General features: G+C 43.4%; 1 protein-coding gene across 1 annotated transcript in view; it reads left to right on the forward strand.

Annotated features, from left to right (window-relative positions):
- Positions 1-1,143: 1,143 nt before the first annotated feature.
- The window catches only part of ALDH8A1 (aldehyde dehydrogenase 8 family member A1), a 34,735-nt gene continuing 15,663 nt past the window's right edge, over positions 1,144-20,215 (forward strand). Inside the window, exons 1-5 of the mRNA XM_003932459.4 lie at positions 1,144-1,571; positions 7,875-8,022; positions 9,558-9,713; positions 12,804-12,953; positions 19,072-19,328. Of these exons, the coding sequence (XP_003932508.1) occupies positions 1,434-1,571; positions 7,875-8,022; positions 9,558-9,713; positions 12,804-12,953; positions 19,072-19,328 (849 nt within the window). The 5' untranslated portion in view covers positions 1,144-1,433. The remainder of the gene's footprint in view (positions 1,572-7,874; positions 8,023-9,557; positions 9,714-12,803; positions 12,954-19,071; positions 19,329-20,215) is intronic.

Consider the following 20,215-nt stretch of genomic DNA (forward strand, 5'->3'; position numbering starts at 1 on the left):
TCTCAGCTACTCAGGAGGCTGAGGCAGGAGAATCACTTGAACCCAGGAGGCGGAGGTTGCAGTGAGCCGGGATCGCACCACTATACTCCAGCCTGGTGACAGAGTGAGACTCCATCTCAAAACAAAAACAAAAACAAAAACAAAAACAAAAAGTTCACTTCAGAACAAAAAAGTAACCTAGAAAAGGAACGTTAAAATTTTTAAGCTGAGAGAAAATGTACCTCTTTAAACATCTTTATACTGCTCTCCTTTTTACTGGGTGAGAAGATTGAGCTCTTGCCAAGAATGTGGTTATGGCTGGGTGCAGTGGCTCAAGCCTGTAATCCCAGCACTTTGGGAGGCTGAGGCAAGAGGATCATTGGATCCCAGGAGTTCAAGATCAGCCTGGCCAACATAGTGAGACCTTGTCTCTACAAAAAATACAAAAATTAGCCAGGCGTGGTAGCAGGCGCCTGTAGTCCCTGTGATTTGGAAGGCTGAGGCAGGAGAATCACTGGAGCCTAGGAGTTCACATTCCTTGATTAACGAGGCTGAGCATGGTTAAGGTACTCATTAGCTGATTGTGTTCCTTTACCTGTGGATTGCTTCTTTTGTATGTTTGCTTATCTTTTCTGTTGGGGTGCTCATTTCTCTTACCAATTTGTAGAAACTCTCAGCTTCATCATGGATCCGAACCCCTTGCTGTATGTGTCATACACATTTTTGGCTTGTCTTTATTTGCATGGCACACCTAGGAAGATGTGAGTGCCACTGTACCCCTGGTTTGGGGATGGAGAGACAGCTCTTCCAAGAGAAGGCAGCCAGGGTAAAGAAAAACAGAGGAGCAATGGAAAGAGGGTGTCTGTCTTCAGTCACCTCTGCAGGGGGAGCAGTCATGCGCTGAGGAAGAAGTGTATGACTTGGAGATTAAAGGGCTACAGTTCATCCCTTGTTAACTAGGTGACTGTGGAAAAATGGTCTAACCTCTTCAAGGCTCAGTTTCCTCTATAAAAGAGAGGAAGTAATAGTTACTTCATATAGGATCGTTGTGTGCAGTAAATGAGTAAATTCATGTAGAGGACTTGCATCAGGGCCTGGCATCCCATCAGTGTTTGAGCAATGAGCAGTTGACGGTGTGAAACCAATAAAATCACAGGCACCGATGCCTTTTGACGATTTTAAAGGACTATAAACACATAAGTAGCTGTTAGTTTTACACACAGTTATACATGTCACATAAGGTACTAGAAGTCTGTGAAACATTCAGCCGCCCTCTTAGTTCTGAGTTTGAGACTGGAATGCCCTCCGAGAGCGTCAGCTGCCCTCCCACGTTCACTGATTGGCAAAGGGAAATATGGGGGCTGGGATCGGGGAGACTCACTCAGGAGTCCAGACAGCGGCGGGACAACCTGAGTGCTCAGTTGTAAAGAGGAAAGGCAGAATTTTTCCTTGCTATGGCTGCAACAAAGGCACTTTTGATGCTGGAAAACTTCATAGACGGAAAATTTTTACCTTGTAGCTCATATATAGATTCTTACGACCCGTCAACAGGGGAAGTGTATTGCAGAGTTCCGAATAGTGGAAGAGAAGAGGTGAGTGTATGCACTTAAACAAGACTGAAATGTGTTTAATATGTTGGCCAATTATGGGTAACAGTTTTCTAAAGGCAGAGGGAGTTGGGGGGAGATGTAGGATTCTTAAACATATAGAAGGAAGATTCTGGTCCTAAGAAGGTTTACCTTATGACTGGACTGTATGATATGTGGAGCAACTCTCTTACTATATTCAGAAGTAAGTCATTTTTCTAGCTAGCCTAACACAGCCGTGTGTGCAGTTTTTGTTTTTATAATTCTCAAACATTTCCTAATCAGTGTCTGGTACAAAGTATTATTTGTAATGATCACTTTGTTAAATATTTCCTTCTCTCCACCAAGCACTGCTTAAATTTACTGCTATATCCATGGAATTTAAAACAATGTGTAGCTTTCTGGTGCATTGACCAAAACAGAACAATGCACAAAGCAACATAGAAAAAAAAAAAAAAAGAAAAATGTGTAGGTTTACTAAAACAGACAGGCAAAAAACTGTGGGCTTTGTTTTAGATTGTCTTCTTATAATTTGTCGTATCTTCAAAATACGTAGTAAAATAAAATCAATCATTTGAATGATGAAACTCAAAATCAAATTCTCATATATTTTTGGAGTTAAATTTAACAGCATCTTTTTTCTCATTCAAAGTGTTTAATGGTATATGTATTACAATTTTTAGTGATGTAGAGTTAATTTGACTTGGGGAATTTAAAATATTTGATTAGCTATCAATTATTGCACTGAGAATGTAAATATATTGGGAGTGGTAAATGTAACTGATGTATGTGTAGTCATCTAATGCCTTATGGGTTATAATTAGTTCTCTTTAAGGCACAAAGAACTAGATTATTTAAAATATAATTATAGCCTTTATATAAAAATATATATTACATGCAAAGGTTTTTTTTTTTTTTTTTTAAGAACACTGCTATTTTTTTCTCTTTTGTTAATACTTCACATCTGTCTTGCATTAAAAATAAACCTTTAGACTTAGGGATTAATGTTTGCAAATGTTGGCTAACTCATTGGTTAAATTATAATCTGTAATTTTGTTTGCTTCAAATGACCTAACACAGCTGTGGGAAATCCAGCTTTGTGTTTTCCACTCTTCCTTGTTTGCCAAAGTGGAGTTAAAAATGACAAACATGCCAAATTCAGCTGAAATATTTTCTGCAGCTAATGGCTCATACCTTTTTAGATAATAGAATGAGGTATGGATGCACTAGCTAGTAGAGTAATAGATATGTTCAATTTCTCAGCAATCCAACTTCCAAATATTTGGAAGATGCATTGCTGGCGTGAAAAATATGGTTATCATACAAACCACATGTCCAATTTCCCGAAACATCACTCAGAAAAATGTTGCTGGCACTGCTAACAGTGGCTTCCATTTATTAAGCTTTTGCTATGTGCTTTGCAGTCATTACACCCTTTTAAAAAAATTAAAAAATTGATACATGATAATTGTACATCTTTATGAGCATATGTGACATTTTGATAAATGCATACAGTGTGTCATGATCAGGGTAACTAGGATCTCCATCACATTAAACATTTATCATTTCTTTGTGTTGGAAACATTCAAAATTTTTTCTTCTATTGTGAAATATACAATGAATTATTGTTAACTATTGCCACTCTACTAGAACCTACTCCTTTTAATCATATTTTTGTATTCATTAGCCAACCTAGATCCTCTCCTCTACCCTTCCCAGCCTTTGATAACCATAATTCTACTCTCTACCTCCATGAGATCAACTTTTTTTAGCTTCCACAAATGAGTGAGAACATGTGATATTTGTATTTTTGTGCCTGGCTTATTTCACTTGACACAATATCCTTCAGCTCAAATCGTGTTGCTACAAATGACAGGATTTTGTTCCTTTTTATGGCTAATATTCCATTGTGTGTATATACCATATTTTCTTTTCTTTTCTTTTCTTTTCTTTTTTTTTGAGATGGAGTGTTGCTCTGTCACCAGGCTGGAGTGCAGTGGCGCAATCTCGGCTCAATGCAAACTCCGCCTCCTGGGTTCAAGCAATTCTTCCACCTCAGCCTCCCTCCTGAGTAGCTGGGACTACAGATGTGTGTCACTGTGCCTGGCTAATTTTTTTGTATTTTTAGTAGAGACAGGGTTTCACCGTGTTGGCCAGGATGGTCTTGATCTCTTGACCTCGTGATCTGCCAGCCTTGGACTCCCAAAGTGCTAGGATTACAGGTGTGAGCCACTGTGCCTGGCCTATGCCATATTTTCTTTATCCATTTATCTATTGATGGACATTAGGTTGAGTCCATATCTTGACTATTGTAAATAGTGCTACAATAAACATGGGGTACGGGTATACTGATTTCCTTTTCTTTGGATAAATTCCCAGTAGTAGGATTGCTGGATCACATGGTTGTTCTATTTTTATTTTTTTTTGAGGAACCTTCATATTGTTTTCTATAATGGCGGCGCTAATTTACTTTCCCACCAACAGCATATGCATCTTACCTTTTCTCTGCATCTTCACCAGCCTTCTTTATTTCTTGTTTTTTTGCTAATGGTCATTTTAACTGGGATGAGATGATATCTCATGGATTTCCCTAATTACTAGTGATGTTGAGCATTTTTTAGATACCTATTGGCCATTTGTACATATTCTTTTGTGGAATATCTACTCAGACCATTTGCCCATTTTTAAGTTGGATTTTTTTGGGGGGCTATTGAGGTTATTAATCCCTTGTCACAAGGATAGTTTGCAAATATCTTCTCCCATTTTGTAGGTTCTCTTAACTCTGTTGATTGTTTCCTCTGTTGTGCAGAAACTTTTTAGCTTGATGTTATTTCACGTCTTTTTTTTTTTTTTTTTTGCTTTTGTTGCCTGTGCTTTGAAACTCTTACCCCCAAAAAATCTTTACCCAAATCAATGTCCTGAAGCATTTATCCTATATTTTCTTATAGCAGTTTCATAGTTTTTGGTCTTACATCTATCTAAATTTTCAGTCTATTTTGATTTGATTTGGTGAGAGATAAGGGTCTAGTTTCATTCTTCTGTGTATGGTTATCCAGTTTTCCCAGCACCATATATTGAAGAGACTCTCTTTTCACCAATGCATATTTTTGGCAGCTTTGTTAAAAAAGAGTTGACTGTAAATGTATGGATTCATTTCTGGGTTCTCTATGCTGTTTCATTGGTCTATGTGTCTGTTTTTTATACCAGTGCCATGCTATTTTGGTTACTATAGCTTTGTAGTATATTTTAAGTCTGGTAGTGTGCATCCACTAAGCTCTTTAACATGTATTGTCCAAAGAAGCAAGTTGTAACAACCTAGAAATCTCTGTTATGAAAAAAAAGAAGCAAGTTGTAATAGAAATCTCTATTATGAGATTTCAGATTTCTAGGTTGTTACAACTTGCTTCTTTGGACAATCCATGTTAAATAAGAAATCTTATTTTACAGAGGACAGTGCTAACACTCTCATCTCTGATGCTTAGATTCATGGTCCTATGCACATGTGTGCACACACACATGCACACCTGTGTGCATAGCATATTTGCATTATAGCGTTGCAGTCATAAGCACATACTACAGTCAGACTGCCTGGTTCAAAGACTAGCTCCACCACTTTGTATCTACAGCCTTGACTTAGAGCTGAACTTCCGCATGCCTCAGTCTCCTCATCTTTAAAATGAGGATAATAATGATGCCTACTTTATAGTGTCATTCTGAGGATTAAACAGACTCATATGTGTTAAGCCCTTAGTGCTTTGCATATAGTAAATTCTTTCTATGTATTAGTTTATACTCATATTATTATATATAGTACTTAATATGTATTCTATATTACATGGACATAAGATGTGCTATAAGGCAACTTAGAAAATGTTAGTGAACTTGAATTTTCTGAATAGCAAAAAGATCAGATTTTTACGCTGACTGGAGGAATTCACCCTTTTCTTGCTGGCTGGCAGTGGGGCTTCCTCGTGGCTGTAGCTGGTGGTGGAGGTCACCAAAGCTTGTCCCCCATCCTGTCTGCAGGTCCACATTAGAGATTTACTTTTTGAGGTGAAGCCACCATATTTCTAAATTTCTAATTAAGATGAGAATCATTTGATGCTTTACTTCAGCTCAGCTGAAAGTGACTGTATTAGTTCATTCTCATACTGCTATAAAGATACTACCCGAGACTGAGTGATTTATACAGGAAAGATATTTAATTGTTTCACAGTTCCGCATGGCCTGGGAGGCCTCAGGAAGCTTACAATCATGGCAGAATGGGAAGCAGGCATGTTTGGTGGCAGGTAAGACAGTATGTGAGGCCCAGGAAAAACTATCATTTATAAAACTGTCAGATCTCATGAGAATTCACTCACTATCATGAAAATAGCATGGGGGAAACTGCCCCCACCATCCAATCACTTTCCTCCCTTGACACATGGGTATTATAATTCAAAATGAGATTTGGGTGGGGACACAAAGCCTAACCATATCAGTGACTTTGCACGAGGAAAACGAAGGAGGGGTGCGGGTCAGGTTTTGCATGAGGGCTAGCACAGGCTCAGGCGGCTAGATTGCTTCAGGTCAAGTGCTCCAAGAAAGATGCTTGTGGCCACCAGAAGCTTCTGGAAAAGGATTCTGAGTCTGAGCCAGGGCACAGTGGTGGAAGCCAGCTGTGATTATAATAATTTTTCATTCATGTGAGAAAGGAGAGGAGTGAGATGCGGCTTAGGGATTTGTTATCTCTGGAGAAGATATTACTTAGACATTGCCGGAGAGAAGAGACGAGCAGATAAGGACTTGAAAATTATTTTGCCTACGTCACATTTTGGCCATGAGTTGACCCTGCCTATACCTTCCCATACATATATTGTTTACTTTTGTATGTAACTGTAAAACCAGGTACCCAAGACATCTGTTCAGCCACAAATCTCCTCTTCTTCAATAAGGTGTTTCCACTGGGCACAACCAGGCAGCAGGCAGAGCAACCTGTGGTCCTGGGAACCACCAAAATCTGGGGCTGAGTCCTGATTCTGCCACTTACTAGCTACGTGACCTCTGGCAAGTTACTTTCTTGTGGCTCCGTTTTTTCATCTGTAAAAGGGGCATAGCAATACTCATTAGCATGTTCCATTATATAAAAATTAGTCATAAGTTCTGAATATAATTAGTTATTTCAAATGAAAATGACAGTCTGAGGATGCGATTTCACCCAAAATTTTAGACCTTATATGTCACAGCTGAGTTAGGAGCTTTAGAGATTCCACATACCTCGATTAATTTTATTCTTCTACACTATATATATTGTATATACTATATATTACACATACTATATATTATATATCATATATATTACATCTATATTACATATATCCTATATATATTATATATGTATAACATATACATTTTTTTTGAAACAGGGTCCAACTGTGTCACCTAGGCTGGAGTGCAGTGGCACAATTACAGCTCGCTACAGCCTCTACTTTCTGGGCTCAAGTAATCCTCCCACCTCAGCCTCCTGAGTAGTTGGGACTACAGGCATGCACCACCATGCCCAACTAACTTTAAAAAAAAAGTTTATGTAGAGACAGGGTGTCACTATGTTGACCAGGCTGATCTTGAACTCCTAGGCTCAAGTGATTTTCCCAATCCAGCCTCCCAAAATGCTAAGATTAGAGGCATGAGCCACCACTCCTGGCCCACAATATTTTAAAAATTCTAGTTTCTGAAGTGATTGATTGAAAATATACATCTGTTAAAATTCAAATAGCTTCTTTCTAATAATCCGATTGCCACATTCTGGATGCATTGGTTGAAATGGAGTGTGTTTGTTTATTTCTGTGATACCTCTCCTTTGCTGGTCATGTAAACACCTGTGTCATGTACTTTGTGGGTGGCTCAGCACTGGGACATATTGAATATTCAAAATTAGATGTGGGTGGGGCATGGTGGCTCACGCCCATAATCCCATCACTTTGGGAAGCCGAGGCAAGAGGATCACTTGAATTCAGGAGTTCGAGACTAGCCTAGCCAACGTGGTGAAGCACCGTTTCTACTAAAAATACAAAATTAGCTGGGCATGGTGGCAGACGCCTGTAATCCCAGCTACTCAGGAGGCTGAGGTGGGAGAGTCGCTTGAATGCCAGAGGCAGAGGTAACAGTGAGCCAAGATCGTGCCACCACACTTCAGGCTGGTCTACAGAGTGAGACTCCATCTAAAAAAAAAAAAAATTAGGTATGTGGGGACCTGAGGATTCTGGTTCCATCCATTCCCTCAGGAGTAACAGCTTTAAGGTGACCCTCTCTCCCATTTGCTCTTCAAAGATCGAAGCTGCGGTCAAGGCCGCCAGAGAAGCCTTTCCCAGCTGGTCATCCCGGAGCCCCCAGGAGCGCTCCCGGGTCCTGAACCAGGTGGCGGATTTGCTGGAGCAGTCCCTGGAGGAGTTTGCTCAGGCCGAATCTAAAGACCAAGGTAAGAGTTACCTCTTAATTGTAACACGGGACTCAGGGCATCTCTGATTATTCACATTATCCCTCCTGGGGCCACTGGGCCAGCCCATGCATCTACTCCTCTGGCAATGGTAGGAGTAGAGAGCAAACCCTCCCCTGCTCCAGGCCTGGGAAGGCAGGACTTGCAGCCGGCCCGTCCCTGCCTCATTCGGGTGGCCAGAGAAAGTCACATGGCTGAATCCAAAAGCGGAGGGGCAAAGAAATATACTCCGACCACTGGATGAAAGGAAATGCAAATATATACAGCAAAGGGCATGGATATAGGGAGAGATGAAGAACTAGGGCTGATCATGTAGTCTCCTACTCATCCTAAGCAGAGAATTTCAAAGTAAAGATAATCCGAAAAGCAGTGACACAGTCAGATTATTTAGGATGTTTTCTGATATATCAGTAACCATTCTACTCCCGACACATTTTCTCATTTTTTTTTTCCCACTTTTTCCCAGAGGTCAGGGTAATGGAGTAAATACCTGTAAGTTTTTGCAAGAATATCTGTTAGGATAAGCCAAGAGTTTTTTTTTTTTTTTCTTTTTTCTTTTTTTTTTTTTTGAGACCAAGTCTTACTCTGCCACGAGGCTGGAGTGCAGTGGCAGGATCTCGGCTCATTGCAACCTCCGCCTCCTGGGTTCAAGCGATTCTCCTGCTTCAGCTTCCAGATAGCTGGCACTACAGGTGTGTGCCACCACATCCAGATAATTTTTGTGTTTTTAATAGAGACGGGGTTTCACCATGTTAGCCAGGATGGTCTCGATCTCCTGACCTTGTGATCTACCTACCTTGGCCTCCTAAGAGAGTTTTAAAAATTACATGTGTGCTATAAACCAACCAAAAAATTAGGAAGCACTCTGAGTCCAAGCCCTTAGAACAAAAAAAGTTCTCTGCTGGTGTTCCTGGCGGGTCTCCCTGCATTGCTAAAGAGATAACAGTCCAGGTCAGCTTATGTTTCACTTTCTGTTCTATCCAGGAGTTAGGATGAGCAGGGCATGTGATGGGTGAGCAGGTGACACACAGCATCCCATGCCAGGGCGTTCCCAGCTGTCCTTCTGATGACTCTACCATGTGTTGGAATGTCATGAAACACACATCACATGTGTATAAAAGGGTTTTGTTTTGTGATGTGCAAATATGACTGTCCTAACCCCCATATTTCAATGCCTTTGTCACAGGTACAAAGCTTGGTGATTTTGAATTGCTAAAGTTTGTGTGGGTGAAGTGGTAGCATCTGGCAAATTCATGATGAGAATCATGTGTTCAGTCCTATAAAACAAAGATTATGGACTCAGCTTAACCTCCCACCTCAGTTTCCAACCTTATAGCTAAATATTCTATGGTTTTATCAAGCCATGATCAACTCTTTGTGAGGTCAAGGAATGCCTGCCCCACGCTAAAAGGAATCCTGGCCATTTCAGTGTGAGTGGGAACGGGACATGTGTGCGGTGAAAGCCGACAGAGTGCCTCCATTAGCCAACAGTGCTTTCTGTTGCTTGCTTCTTACAGGGAAAACCTTAGCACTGGCAAGAACCATGGACATTCCCCGGTCTGTGCAGAACTTCAGGTTCTTCGCTTCCTCCATCCTGCACCACACGTCAGAGTGCACGCAGATGGACCACCTGGGCTGCATGCACTACACAGTGCGGACTCCCGTGGGAGTCGGTAGGTGGCCTTCAGTGAGCGCCCGCCTTCCGGTTCTGCTTGCAGATGCTCGCAGCGTGCTATAGCATTATCCTCAAGGAACAGGCCAAGGAAAAGGAAGAGCTGATATTTTTCTTTTACCTAAAATCTATTGGTCTCAAAAATCTATTTCTAGTATGCTTTCTTTGTGTTAAATTCCCTACTTTATTTATTTTATTTATTTATTCATTTTGAGACGGAGTTTTGCTCTTGTTACCCAGGCTGGAGTGCAATGGCGCGATCTCGGCTCACCGCAACCTCCGCCTCCTGGGTTCAGGCAATTCTCCTGCCTCAGCCTCCTGAGTAGCTGGGATTACAGGCACGTGCCACCATGCCCAGCTAATTTTTAGTATTTTTAGTAGAGACGGGGTTTCACCATGTTGACCAGGATGGTCTCGATCTCTTGACCTCGTGATCCACCCGTCTCGGCCTCCCAAAGTGCTGGGATTACAGGCATGAGCCACCGCACACGGTCCCCTACTTTAATTTTTTTTTTTAAGACGGAGTATCGGTCTGTCACCCAGGCTGGAGTGCAGTGGTGCGATCTCGGCTCACTGCAACCTCAGCTTCCCGGGTTCAAGTGATTCTCCAGTGAGCCACCTGAGTAGCTGGGACCACAGGCGTATGCCACCATGCCCAGCTAATTTTTGTATTTTTAGCAGAGACAGGGTTTCATTATGTTGTCCAGGCTGGTCTCGAACTCCTGACTTCAAGTGATCCTCCCATCTCGGCCTCCCCAACTACTGGGATTACCAGCGTGAGCCACCACACGGGGCCTCATGTTCCCAATTTATTCCTGGAATATTGTCTTGGAAAAACATAGGGGAAAGAATGATGCTATGAGTAAATATGTAAATACACATACCAGGATTTTTTTTTTTCTACCTATAATTTAAAAAGGAAAAATCAGTCTGGGCTCAGTGGCTCACACTTGTAATCCCAGCACTTTGAGAAGCCGAAGTGGGCTGATCATCGGAGGTCAGGAATTCAAAACCACCCTGGCCAACATGGAGAAACCCCGTCTCTACTAAAAACACAAAAATCAGCCAGGGTGGTGGTACAAATCTGTAATCCCAGCTACTAGGGAGGCTGAGGCAGGAGAATCTCTTGAACCTGAGCTTGCAGTAAGCTGAGATGGTGCCACGACACTCCAGCCTGGGCAGAAGAGAGAAACTCCATCTCAAAAAAAACCCCAAAAAACAGAAAAATTATCCTTTAGAATTGTGTGGGGAAGTCACTTAACTTCTATGTGCTTCAGTATCTTATATGAAAATCTAGAATAATAATTTACTTTCATCGACATATATGTATATTAAATAAATTAGTAAGTGTAGGGCATGTAGGATAGTGCCAGGTATGTGATAAATAAGCCCGAACTGAGAATTATCTTACTTCATGCATGCCTGCTTCTTGACCTTTGGAGGAACTTTAAGTGTCTGCAATGACTAAAACTTTCCACTAGATGCCACTGTTTCATCGGAGGAAAAAAAAAAAAAACCCCTCTAATTTGTTCTATTTTATGAATACAAGTTAAAAGGAAAAAAATTGTGACATCTTTTTGTTTTGGTTCTTTGAACCCTTCAGAAATTATGTTCTCAAGACATTGTGGAAAGGTCTACTTTCTCCTAAGAAGTATATTAATAAGTTTTACTGCAAAAATACTGTTATTCCCTAAAGAATGGATTTTTCAATGGGAAATTTAATAATATAAAAGATGCATTTGCTTTCATAGCACAGGCTTGGGGCAAGAGTATAAAATAAGGTGAATGCATTTCCATTCAGAAGGTAGATTTTTATATTTGTGCGTTTTGTGGTTGGAAACCTGGATAGTTTCAGAACATTGCATGGAGACACATTCCAGATGCTGGTTACGTTACTTATCCAGCAAACCTATCTGGTCAGGATACACGTGACAATCTAGACTAGAGAATTTTTCTTTAAAAATCTAAATAGTCAAAATGGATGGCATCACAATCCATGCGCCAAAGGTTATGGGCTTTACTGATAGGAGGGCCCTCATAAGGAACACTCGGAACCTACTGGCCCCTATTTTATGAATAATTACATAAAGCTTGAGATCTTATGTCCCAACCCACAACAAATTTGAAATAAAAGTAAAGAAACTTGTTAGAAAAAATAGCAACTGGACAGATAAAATAATGAGGAAGGAGACGTTTTTGAAAAAAGTAAAGCTCAGTCTATAAATCTCAAAATGCATCACATTCTGGAACTGCTTAGTGACAGGTGACCACTTTTTTATTTTTTATTTTATTTTTTTTTAAGTTCAGAGGTACATGTGCAGGTTTGTTACATAGGTAAACACGGACCACGGTGGTTTGCTTCACCCACCAATCCATCACCTAGGTGTCAAGCCCAGCATGCATTAGCTCTTTATCCTAATGCTCTTCCCGCTGACCCCACCCGCTAACCCCACAGGCCCCAGTGTGTGTTGCTCCTTTCCCTGTGTCCGTGTGTTCTCACTGTTCAGCTCCCACAGATAAGTGAGAACATGCAGCGTTTGGTTTTCTGTTACTGTGTTAGTTGCTGAGGATGATGGCTTCTACCTTCATCCATCTCCCTGCAAAGGACATGATCTCATTCCTTTTTATGACTGCATAGAAGTCCATGGTGGGTATGTACCATATTTTCTTTATCCAGTCTATTATTGATGAGCATTTGGGTTGATTCCATGTCTTTGCTATTGTGAATAGCAAAGTGCTGCAATGAACATACGTGTACACGTATCTTTATAATAGAATGATTTATATTCCTTTGGGTAAGTGATAGGTCAACTCTTTAGCTCTGGAGTTTATGTTGCTATTGTTCATAATCATGAGCCATTAAGAAATGAGTAAATCATATTGACTTTACTCTGTTTTAAAAGATACAGTTGCTTTAAATATATTTCAGAATTATTTCCCTGAAGGTGACTACAAATAAGCAAAGCTTGGGAAGAAGTTAGAGGAATAAGCTAAGTTTCCTACAGCATGGAGTTGTGCATTAATAACCCCACTTGGCTAGTCCACCTCAGAGGGGTATGCCGTCACTAGCAGTGCTTCTTTCATCCCTTAGCTGGTCTCATCAGCCCCTGGAATTTGCCCCTCTACTTGCTGACCTGGAAGATAGCTCCAGCGATGGCTGCAGGGAACACTGTGATTGCCAAGCCCAGTGAGCTGACGTCAGTGACTGCGTGGATGTTGTGCAAACTCCTGGATAAAGCAGGTAACTAGGTGTTGGGGTTGGGGGACAAGCACAGAGTTGAAGCGAAGTTATAGTTTATGCATCACAATCGATTCCAGCGATATCTTGGGCTTTGTCTTTCCGATCCTGTTCTGAGAAATCCCTTGCACCCACAGGGTTCCCTCACCCTGCTTCATGTCTTCAGGCCAGTTCCATTCCCCAGGGTGGGTGACTGGCAGCGCAATAATGACACAGACTTAAACAGCTCGATCAAATCCAAGACACCAGCCCGCTCCAGAGAGTCTATTTAAATTTAAGTTGGAATCTCAAGTTAAACTTGATGACAGTAAGAATATTGCTAGGTACACCTATGGTTTGCTTAGCTATAGAACACCTTGTAGAAGTAGCCTGATTTCAAGAGATGGACACATACATCTTTCAGTTTTCCCTGCCTTAGGGACTGCTACTGGAAAGCTGATACAACAGGGTCTTTTCCTCACACATCAAGGCTCACGTGTTCGCTCCTTGTTCTTTTTCTGCTAATAGTTTATTGTCTGCATTCAGGGTTTTGTTTTTGGGGGGTAGCTCCCCACAGGAACAGGCTGGCACTGTTTGAAGGTAGCAGGCAGGAGACCGCAGCAGCCCCAGTGTGAGAAGTCCCCTTAATGTGAAGTATTTTGGCTATGTCACCCCATAGCCAGGGCAGGAGTGACGGCGGAGTAGTGGAGACAGACTCACCGTCTTTCTAGCTGAGTCCTTGCTGCCTCGCAGCCCACAGAGAGGCACTGCTGGGCTCTCCTGTATCCACAGAATGCCTCATGGGTAAGAGTCCATTCCTCGCTCTTGCTTTGGAACACCTTTCTTTGAAGCCCAGACATACACGTTAGCTTCTAGTAAACCCTAGCCAGTTCTTTACTCCACAAGGAAGATGATGGCTTAAAACGGAGGCTGTTTAGGGAATGGCATTGGGCCTTAGGATTCCAGGGTCCTGCAGAGGAATGAGACCTCCCAGCCTGGGACTCTGAGTTTTCATCTATGGCACTCTGAGGCTTCGAGGCAGAGCGGGGGTCGGGGGTGGGGGGTGGGGTATGTGATTTAAACGACCCAACCCTTCCCATGTTCCTCTGCTGCAAAAGACCCCACAGTCTAATCCCATTCTTTGTAAAATGAAGTCCTTGCTGTCTGCAAAGGCACGACGTATTTCTTCCCTGCCTGGTGACTGCAGGTTCCCTAGAGTGGACTAGGCCTGGGGCTTATCCTCTACTGGGACTTGGAGGCAGGGCTGGCGCCACAGACCCATGTGCCCTTAACCACTGTCTCCTGAGACCAAGCACATCTGGATCCAAGATGAGTTATCCTTCCCAACCAGTCTGCCCTGAGCCTGGTGCACATGAGAGTTTTCTGTTTCCATCCCTTTGCACAGCTTTGATCTTATTTCTTGTGAACTAAGAAGCCCATTAAACTAAACTAGCCTGTCTCTCCTTTCCTCCATGGGCTGACTTTGCTGAACCTTCCTCCCCCGACAAATAGAGAGATTGTCATGTTCACTTTGCTCCTCTCTTGAGCCCTCAGTTTCTCCACTGGGATTGGGAGGAATGCGAACCACATCTATGTCATCTGCTTTAGAGCAATGTAAGAGAAGATTTTAGCAGGGGAGGGAAAAGCGAAAATAACTAATTCATTCTGGACGTTTAAAGAGCTAGCTCCTCTAGTCCTGGGCATTTAAACAGACCTGACAGATAACCTTCCTTTGAAATAAAATCATTTTTAAAAGGACACAGTAGGTTGGGTATGGTGGCTCCTACCTGTAATCCCAACACTTTGGGAGGCTGAGGTGGGTGGATCACCTGAGGTTGGAAATTCGAGACCAGCCTAGCCTACATGATGAAACCCCGTCTCTACTAAAAATACAAAAATTAACTGAGTGTCGTGGTGCGCCCCTATAGTCCCAGCTGCTCAGGAGCCTAGGCGGGAGAATCACTTGAACCCAGGAGACAGAGTTTGCAGTGAGCTGAGATTGTGCCACTGCACTCCAGCCTGGGAGACAGCAAGACTCCATCTCAAAAAAAAAAAAAAAGGACACAGTGAATACTTCTATGGGGTTCCTGGAATAGTCATTTTCTTCTTGGGGGGGAGGGTGCCAGATATTTGCCCTCATTCCTGCAGTACCCACTGACTGCATTTTCCTGGCCCTTCCCAACAGGTGTGTGGGGGTGGTGGGGAGATGAGGGATGTGTGTGCGTTGCGTGTTTTGGGTGGGTGGGTGTGCTCTATGTAAGCCTAAAATTCTTCTTGCTGCCACCCTGCCAAGCCCTGGCATTTGAGGGGCTTCCTTCTTGTCTGTTCTTATCTGTTCCTAACTTGTCTGTGAGCCACCTCCCCTGAGTTTTGCTAAATTGCTATTTATCCTTTAAACTGTTTTCCTTCCCTTATCACCAGAATCTCTTCAGGGTTATAGGGCAGAGAGCTTGAGAAAAATTCCATTCTCTTGAGAAAAATTCCATTAATTTCTGGATAAAATGTCAAAATGGTCCCGAAAAATAATGGGCAGCCGACATTAGCATCCAAGCCCAGGGGAACGTAATGCAAATGTTAATGCGTCGTGGGCAAGGCAATCCGCTGCGGCAGCGAGCTCATTTTACTGGGGGATAAATGTGCAGTGCTTCTGTGTTCTCTCTCACCCTCGGCTAAAATGCTACTGTGAACATTAGCAGTGATTCCATCGATGTTTTGCCTTCAGGGTTGATAAAAAGCCTCATAGTCCCCGCCTCCTGCACCACACCGCATCCACCCACATGCACGCCCGGTCATCGGTGGAGATGCAGGGCCCCATCCAGAAAACTGGGGGAAACTTGTCCTTGTTTTCGTCTCATCATCTACTGGGAGGGCTTCTCCTTCCACATTTTGCTTTGCCCCAACCCAGAGCTGGGGTGCTCTCATAGGGTGTGGCCACTCCTCTGACAGTGACCTACAGTCCGGGACTGACCTAAGCTAGATTTCAACAAATGTGCATGTTGGGTACAGAGATGCAACCTTTAGAAGTGGGACTCTGGCCGGGTGCAGTGGCTCCCGCCTGTAATCCCAGCACTTTGGGAGGCCAAGGTAGGCAGATCACCTGAGGTCAGGAGTTCAAGACCAACTTAGCTGACATGGTGAAACCCTGTCTCTACAAAAATGCAAAAATTAGCCAGGCGCGATGGCAGGTGCCTGTAATCCCAGTTACGCAGGAGGCTGAGGCAGGAGAATTGCTTGAACCTGGGAGGCAGAAGTTGCAGTGAGCTGAGATCGAACCATTGCACTACAGCTGGGTGACAGCAAGACTCCATCTCGAAAAACAAAAAAAGAAAAAAGCAGAAGTGGGGCTCTGCCAGGCACCATCACAACTTATGGAACCTTCCGACCTGTCTCCTGAGGACTCACTGGCATGGGGCCTTCGCTGTAGCTTCAAGGTGATTGGGCCAAGGCTGTGGCTCTATGGGAGAATGTTCTGGATGATAATGGATCATCAATGTGAAATTAGTATACATATGATTTATAATTTAAACATGGATTCTGGAAGAGATGGGTTGTATTTAAGGGAGTATGTTTCTAACGAGGAGAGAGTCTCTAACCTGGAGCAAAGAGAAGGAAACCAGAAGCAAGGGAGCAGGTCACAAAGCTATCAAGATGCTGGAAGATTTCTACACCTACCGTAGGTCAGGCCTGAGGACATAGAGGGAATAAATTCTGCTACCTTCAGGTAGCAGAAACCCTAGGAACTGCCTAGACACAGCATGACTATACAGATGACTTTCTTTTTGAACATTATAACGATGATTTTCTTTTTAAAGCTTCCCCCATTCATGAACCATTTCTAATTTGAATAATGTACACTAAGCATTCATTCACTCATTCATTTACTTAACAATCATTAACCTGTTGGCTTTGCTACTTCCTGGTTGTTATATAATCTCACTTTGCCTCAGATTTCTTACTGGTGAATTAAGCCTAATAAAACTACCTACCTTCTAAGGTGGTTGTGAGGTCTGAAGGGTGTGAATCACTGATAGCAATGGGGAGTCTAGGCTGGCCATCCTGCAGGCTGGGAAGAGTAGCCTCTGCCCAAAGCGGAGAACAAGTACCTGGAGGAAGGGTAAAGGGAACAGAAATGTATGCAGATCAGGGTGGCTGAATATTCATATTCAGTAAGATGTAGGAGGAGTCATGAATATTTATGAAAGGAGAAACAGGGGCATGCCCAGTTGAGCTTCATGTGTCTTCACTGGATCACATGCTCAAAAAATGGCAGCCTTAGCATGATCCGAGGGTGGAGTTTTTGGCCATCTGATATCAAAAGGTGAAGCAGAGGACATGAAAATGCTCACTGTGTATCCTCAGCAAGTCAGCCAAAACCAGTCCTGAGATGGTGGTTAGTTTTCAGGAAGGGATGCGTTGTGAAACTGGTGAGCTGTCACCTCGAAACTGCGAAGAGGGAGAAAAATTTGGTCGCAGTTTTAGATAGTTAGCTAGAAGCGATAGAGGAATGAGTTGTTCATTTCTTGTGTTTTAAAGCTGGTTTCTGCTTACACTCAGGAAAGAATTCTGGTTAAAGGTTAATAAAGAAGGGTCATATTGTGGCATGTTTGACCTCCCATTCCATCATGATTGGGGACTGAGTTTTTAAGGTTTCTCTGGGATCCTTGTGGCCAAGAGAGGGTCCATTCAGTCAGTTGGGGGAGCTTAGGATTTATTTTTATTTCTCAGTGCCAGACTAGGCTGTGGCACAGTGTATACAACGGAGAGCAAAGAACAGATCCTGTTTCTGCCCCTTAGCTAGTGTACTTTCTTTCTTTCTTTTTTTTTTTTTTTTGAGACGGAGTTTTGCTCTTATTGCCCAGGCTGGGGTGCAATGGCGCGATCCAGCTCACTGCAACCTCCACCTCCCAGGTTCAAGCGATTCTCCTGCCTCAGCCTCCCAAGTAGCTGGGATTACAGGCATGTGCCACAATGCCTGGCTAATTTTTTTACACTTTTAGTAGAGACGGAGTTTCTCCATGTTGGTCAGGCTGGTCTCAAACTCCTGACTTCAGGTGATCTGCCTGCCTCGGCCTCCCAAAGTGCTGGGATGACAGGCATGAGCCATCACGCCCAGCCATTAGTGTACCTTCTAGTTGTGTGCAGGCAGTGAACAAGTAAGTCCAGAAAACACATGCATAGGCTGGGCGCGGTGGCTCATGCCAGTAATCCCAGTACTTTGGGAGGCCGAGGCAGGCAGATCACTTGAAGTCAGGAGGTCAAGACCAGCCTGGCCGACACAACGAAACCCCCTGTCCACAAAATACAAAAATTAGCCGGGCGTGGTGGCATGTGCCTGTAATCCCAGCTACTTGAGAGGCTGAGGCAGCAGAATCACTTGAACCCAGGAGGCGGAGGTTGCAGTGAGCTGAGATGGCATCTCTGCACTCCGGCCTGGGCGACAGAGCCAGAATCTATCTCAAAATAAATAAATAAATAAATAAATAAATAAATGGAAGAAACATGCATAAATGCACAAAGATACAGGGTAGCAGAGTCTTGTGATAGAAAAGATTGGGTCACCCATTTTTGGTTGTTGGTGGTACTTGTAAGTTGGCCCTACAATGTTATGACACTCTTTATACGGATGGTGCACGAGACTTCCAACCTGAAACCCACCCACCCTGCCCTGCTCCCCTGGGCCAAGATAGTCTCCTCTTTGCACCTCTGCAGCATGTATACACTTCTCTACTTAATGTTTTCACACTGCACTGTGACTCCTGGACACGAAGATGGAGCAGGGTGCTGCTCCCCTAGTGGGCTTGACCTGCCTGAGACTCTCTCTGCATCCTCAACCCCTAAGGTCTAGTCAGTATTATGGAATGAATTGTCTAAAATGTGTTCCATCCTACATCTCTCTAGGGCAAAGCACCCAGAGGAATCCCACCTGGTGTGTACTGTGGGCAGAGGTGACTCTGTGGTTTTTTGCTTTGCTATTAAACCACAGGCAGCCATAAAAGTTCGAAGTGTTGTAAAACCCAATTGCTTCCTCTGTCCCTACCCACCCCCATTCAAGCGATTGGACTTCGAAGGAGAATTTCCATGGCACTTGAACTCTTCAACATACTGAGGAGAATTACTATAACTGATACTGTTTCCTATCCAGGTGTTCCACCGGGTGTTGTCAATATTGTGTTTGGAACTGGGCTCAGGGTGGGTGAGGCCCTGGTGTCCCATCCAGAGGTGCCCTTGATCTCCTTCACCGGAAGCCAGCCCACTGCCGAGCGGATCACCCAACTGAGCGCTCCCCACTGCAAGAAGCTCTCGCTGGAGCTGGGGGGCAAGAATCCTGCCATCATCTTTGAGGACGCCAACCTGGATGAGTGCGTACCAGCAACCGTCAGGTCCAGCTTTGCCAACCAGGTATGTCCCCGGGGGTTCTTCTGCCTTCCCTCCGTGGGCCTGTCAAGCTGGATCTGTTTCATCACAGTGCAATGTCTGGGAGCGAGCAGGTCAATCCAGTGCCATTTCCGTGAAAGCAGAATCAGTACATTGTGTGATTCTATTAACTCTCCGCTCAATTTTAGCATTAATTCGTGGCCCTGTAGAGTCTTCGGTTCAGCAAATTCCTTTTCTTGAGTTGCACAACTTTTATCAAGTACCAGCCGTGGGTGGAATGATTGATTTTGCTGCTCCAAGCATCTCCATTTCTTTATTTATGCAGTTGCCTGGCTTGTCTTTTATTCTTTTCTTAAACTCTGTCTTTGCTTGTGGTCCAATTGTCCGATTCCCAATAAAAAACCTTACTGTCATTTCAGAAGTATTTCAAATGCACTCACACACACACTGATCTAACTACCTGAAACTGACTAGAGAAGATTTCTCAGCCTGGATTCATGGATCAGCTTCAGGGTATTGCTGTAGCTCCTGAAATTACATAACAGCTATTTCTCTGGCCTCTGTGGTTTTTGTCAGATTCTTTAAGGCTGTGGCATTCCAAAGAGTTAAGAACACTAGACCAGGCCGGGCGCAGTGGCTCACGCCTGTAATCCTAGCACTTTGGGAGGCCGAGGTGGGTGGATCATGAGGTCAGGAGATCGAGACCATCCTGGCCAACTGGTGGAACCCTGTGTCTACTAAAAATACAAAAATTAGCTGGGTGTGGTGGCGCATGCCTGTAGTCCCAGTTACTCAGGAGACAGAGACTGAGACAGGAGAACCGCTTGGACAAAGAAGGCAGAGGTTGCTCTGAGCTGAGATTGTGCCACTGCACTCCAGCCTAGCAACTGGAGTTGACTCCATCTAAAAAA

Source organism: Saimiri boliviensis, chromosome 4 (genome assembly GCF_048565385.1).
Source record: "Saimiri boliviensis isolate mSaiBol1 chromosome 4, mSaiBol1.pri, whole genome shotgun sequence".
Lineage (NCBI taxonomy): Eukaryota > Metazoa > Chordata > Mammalia > Primates > Cebidae > Saimiri > Saimiri boliviensis.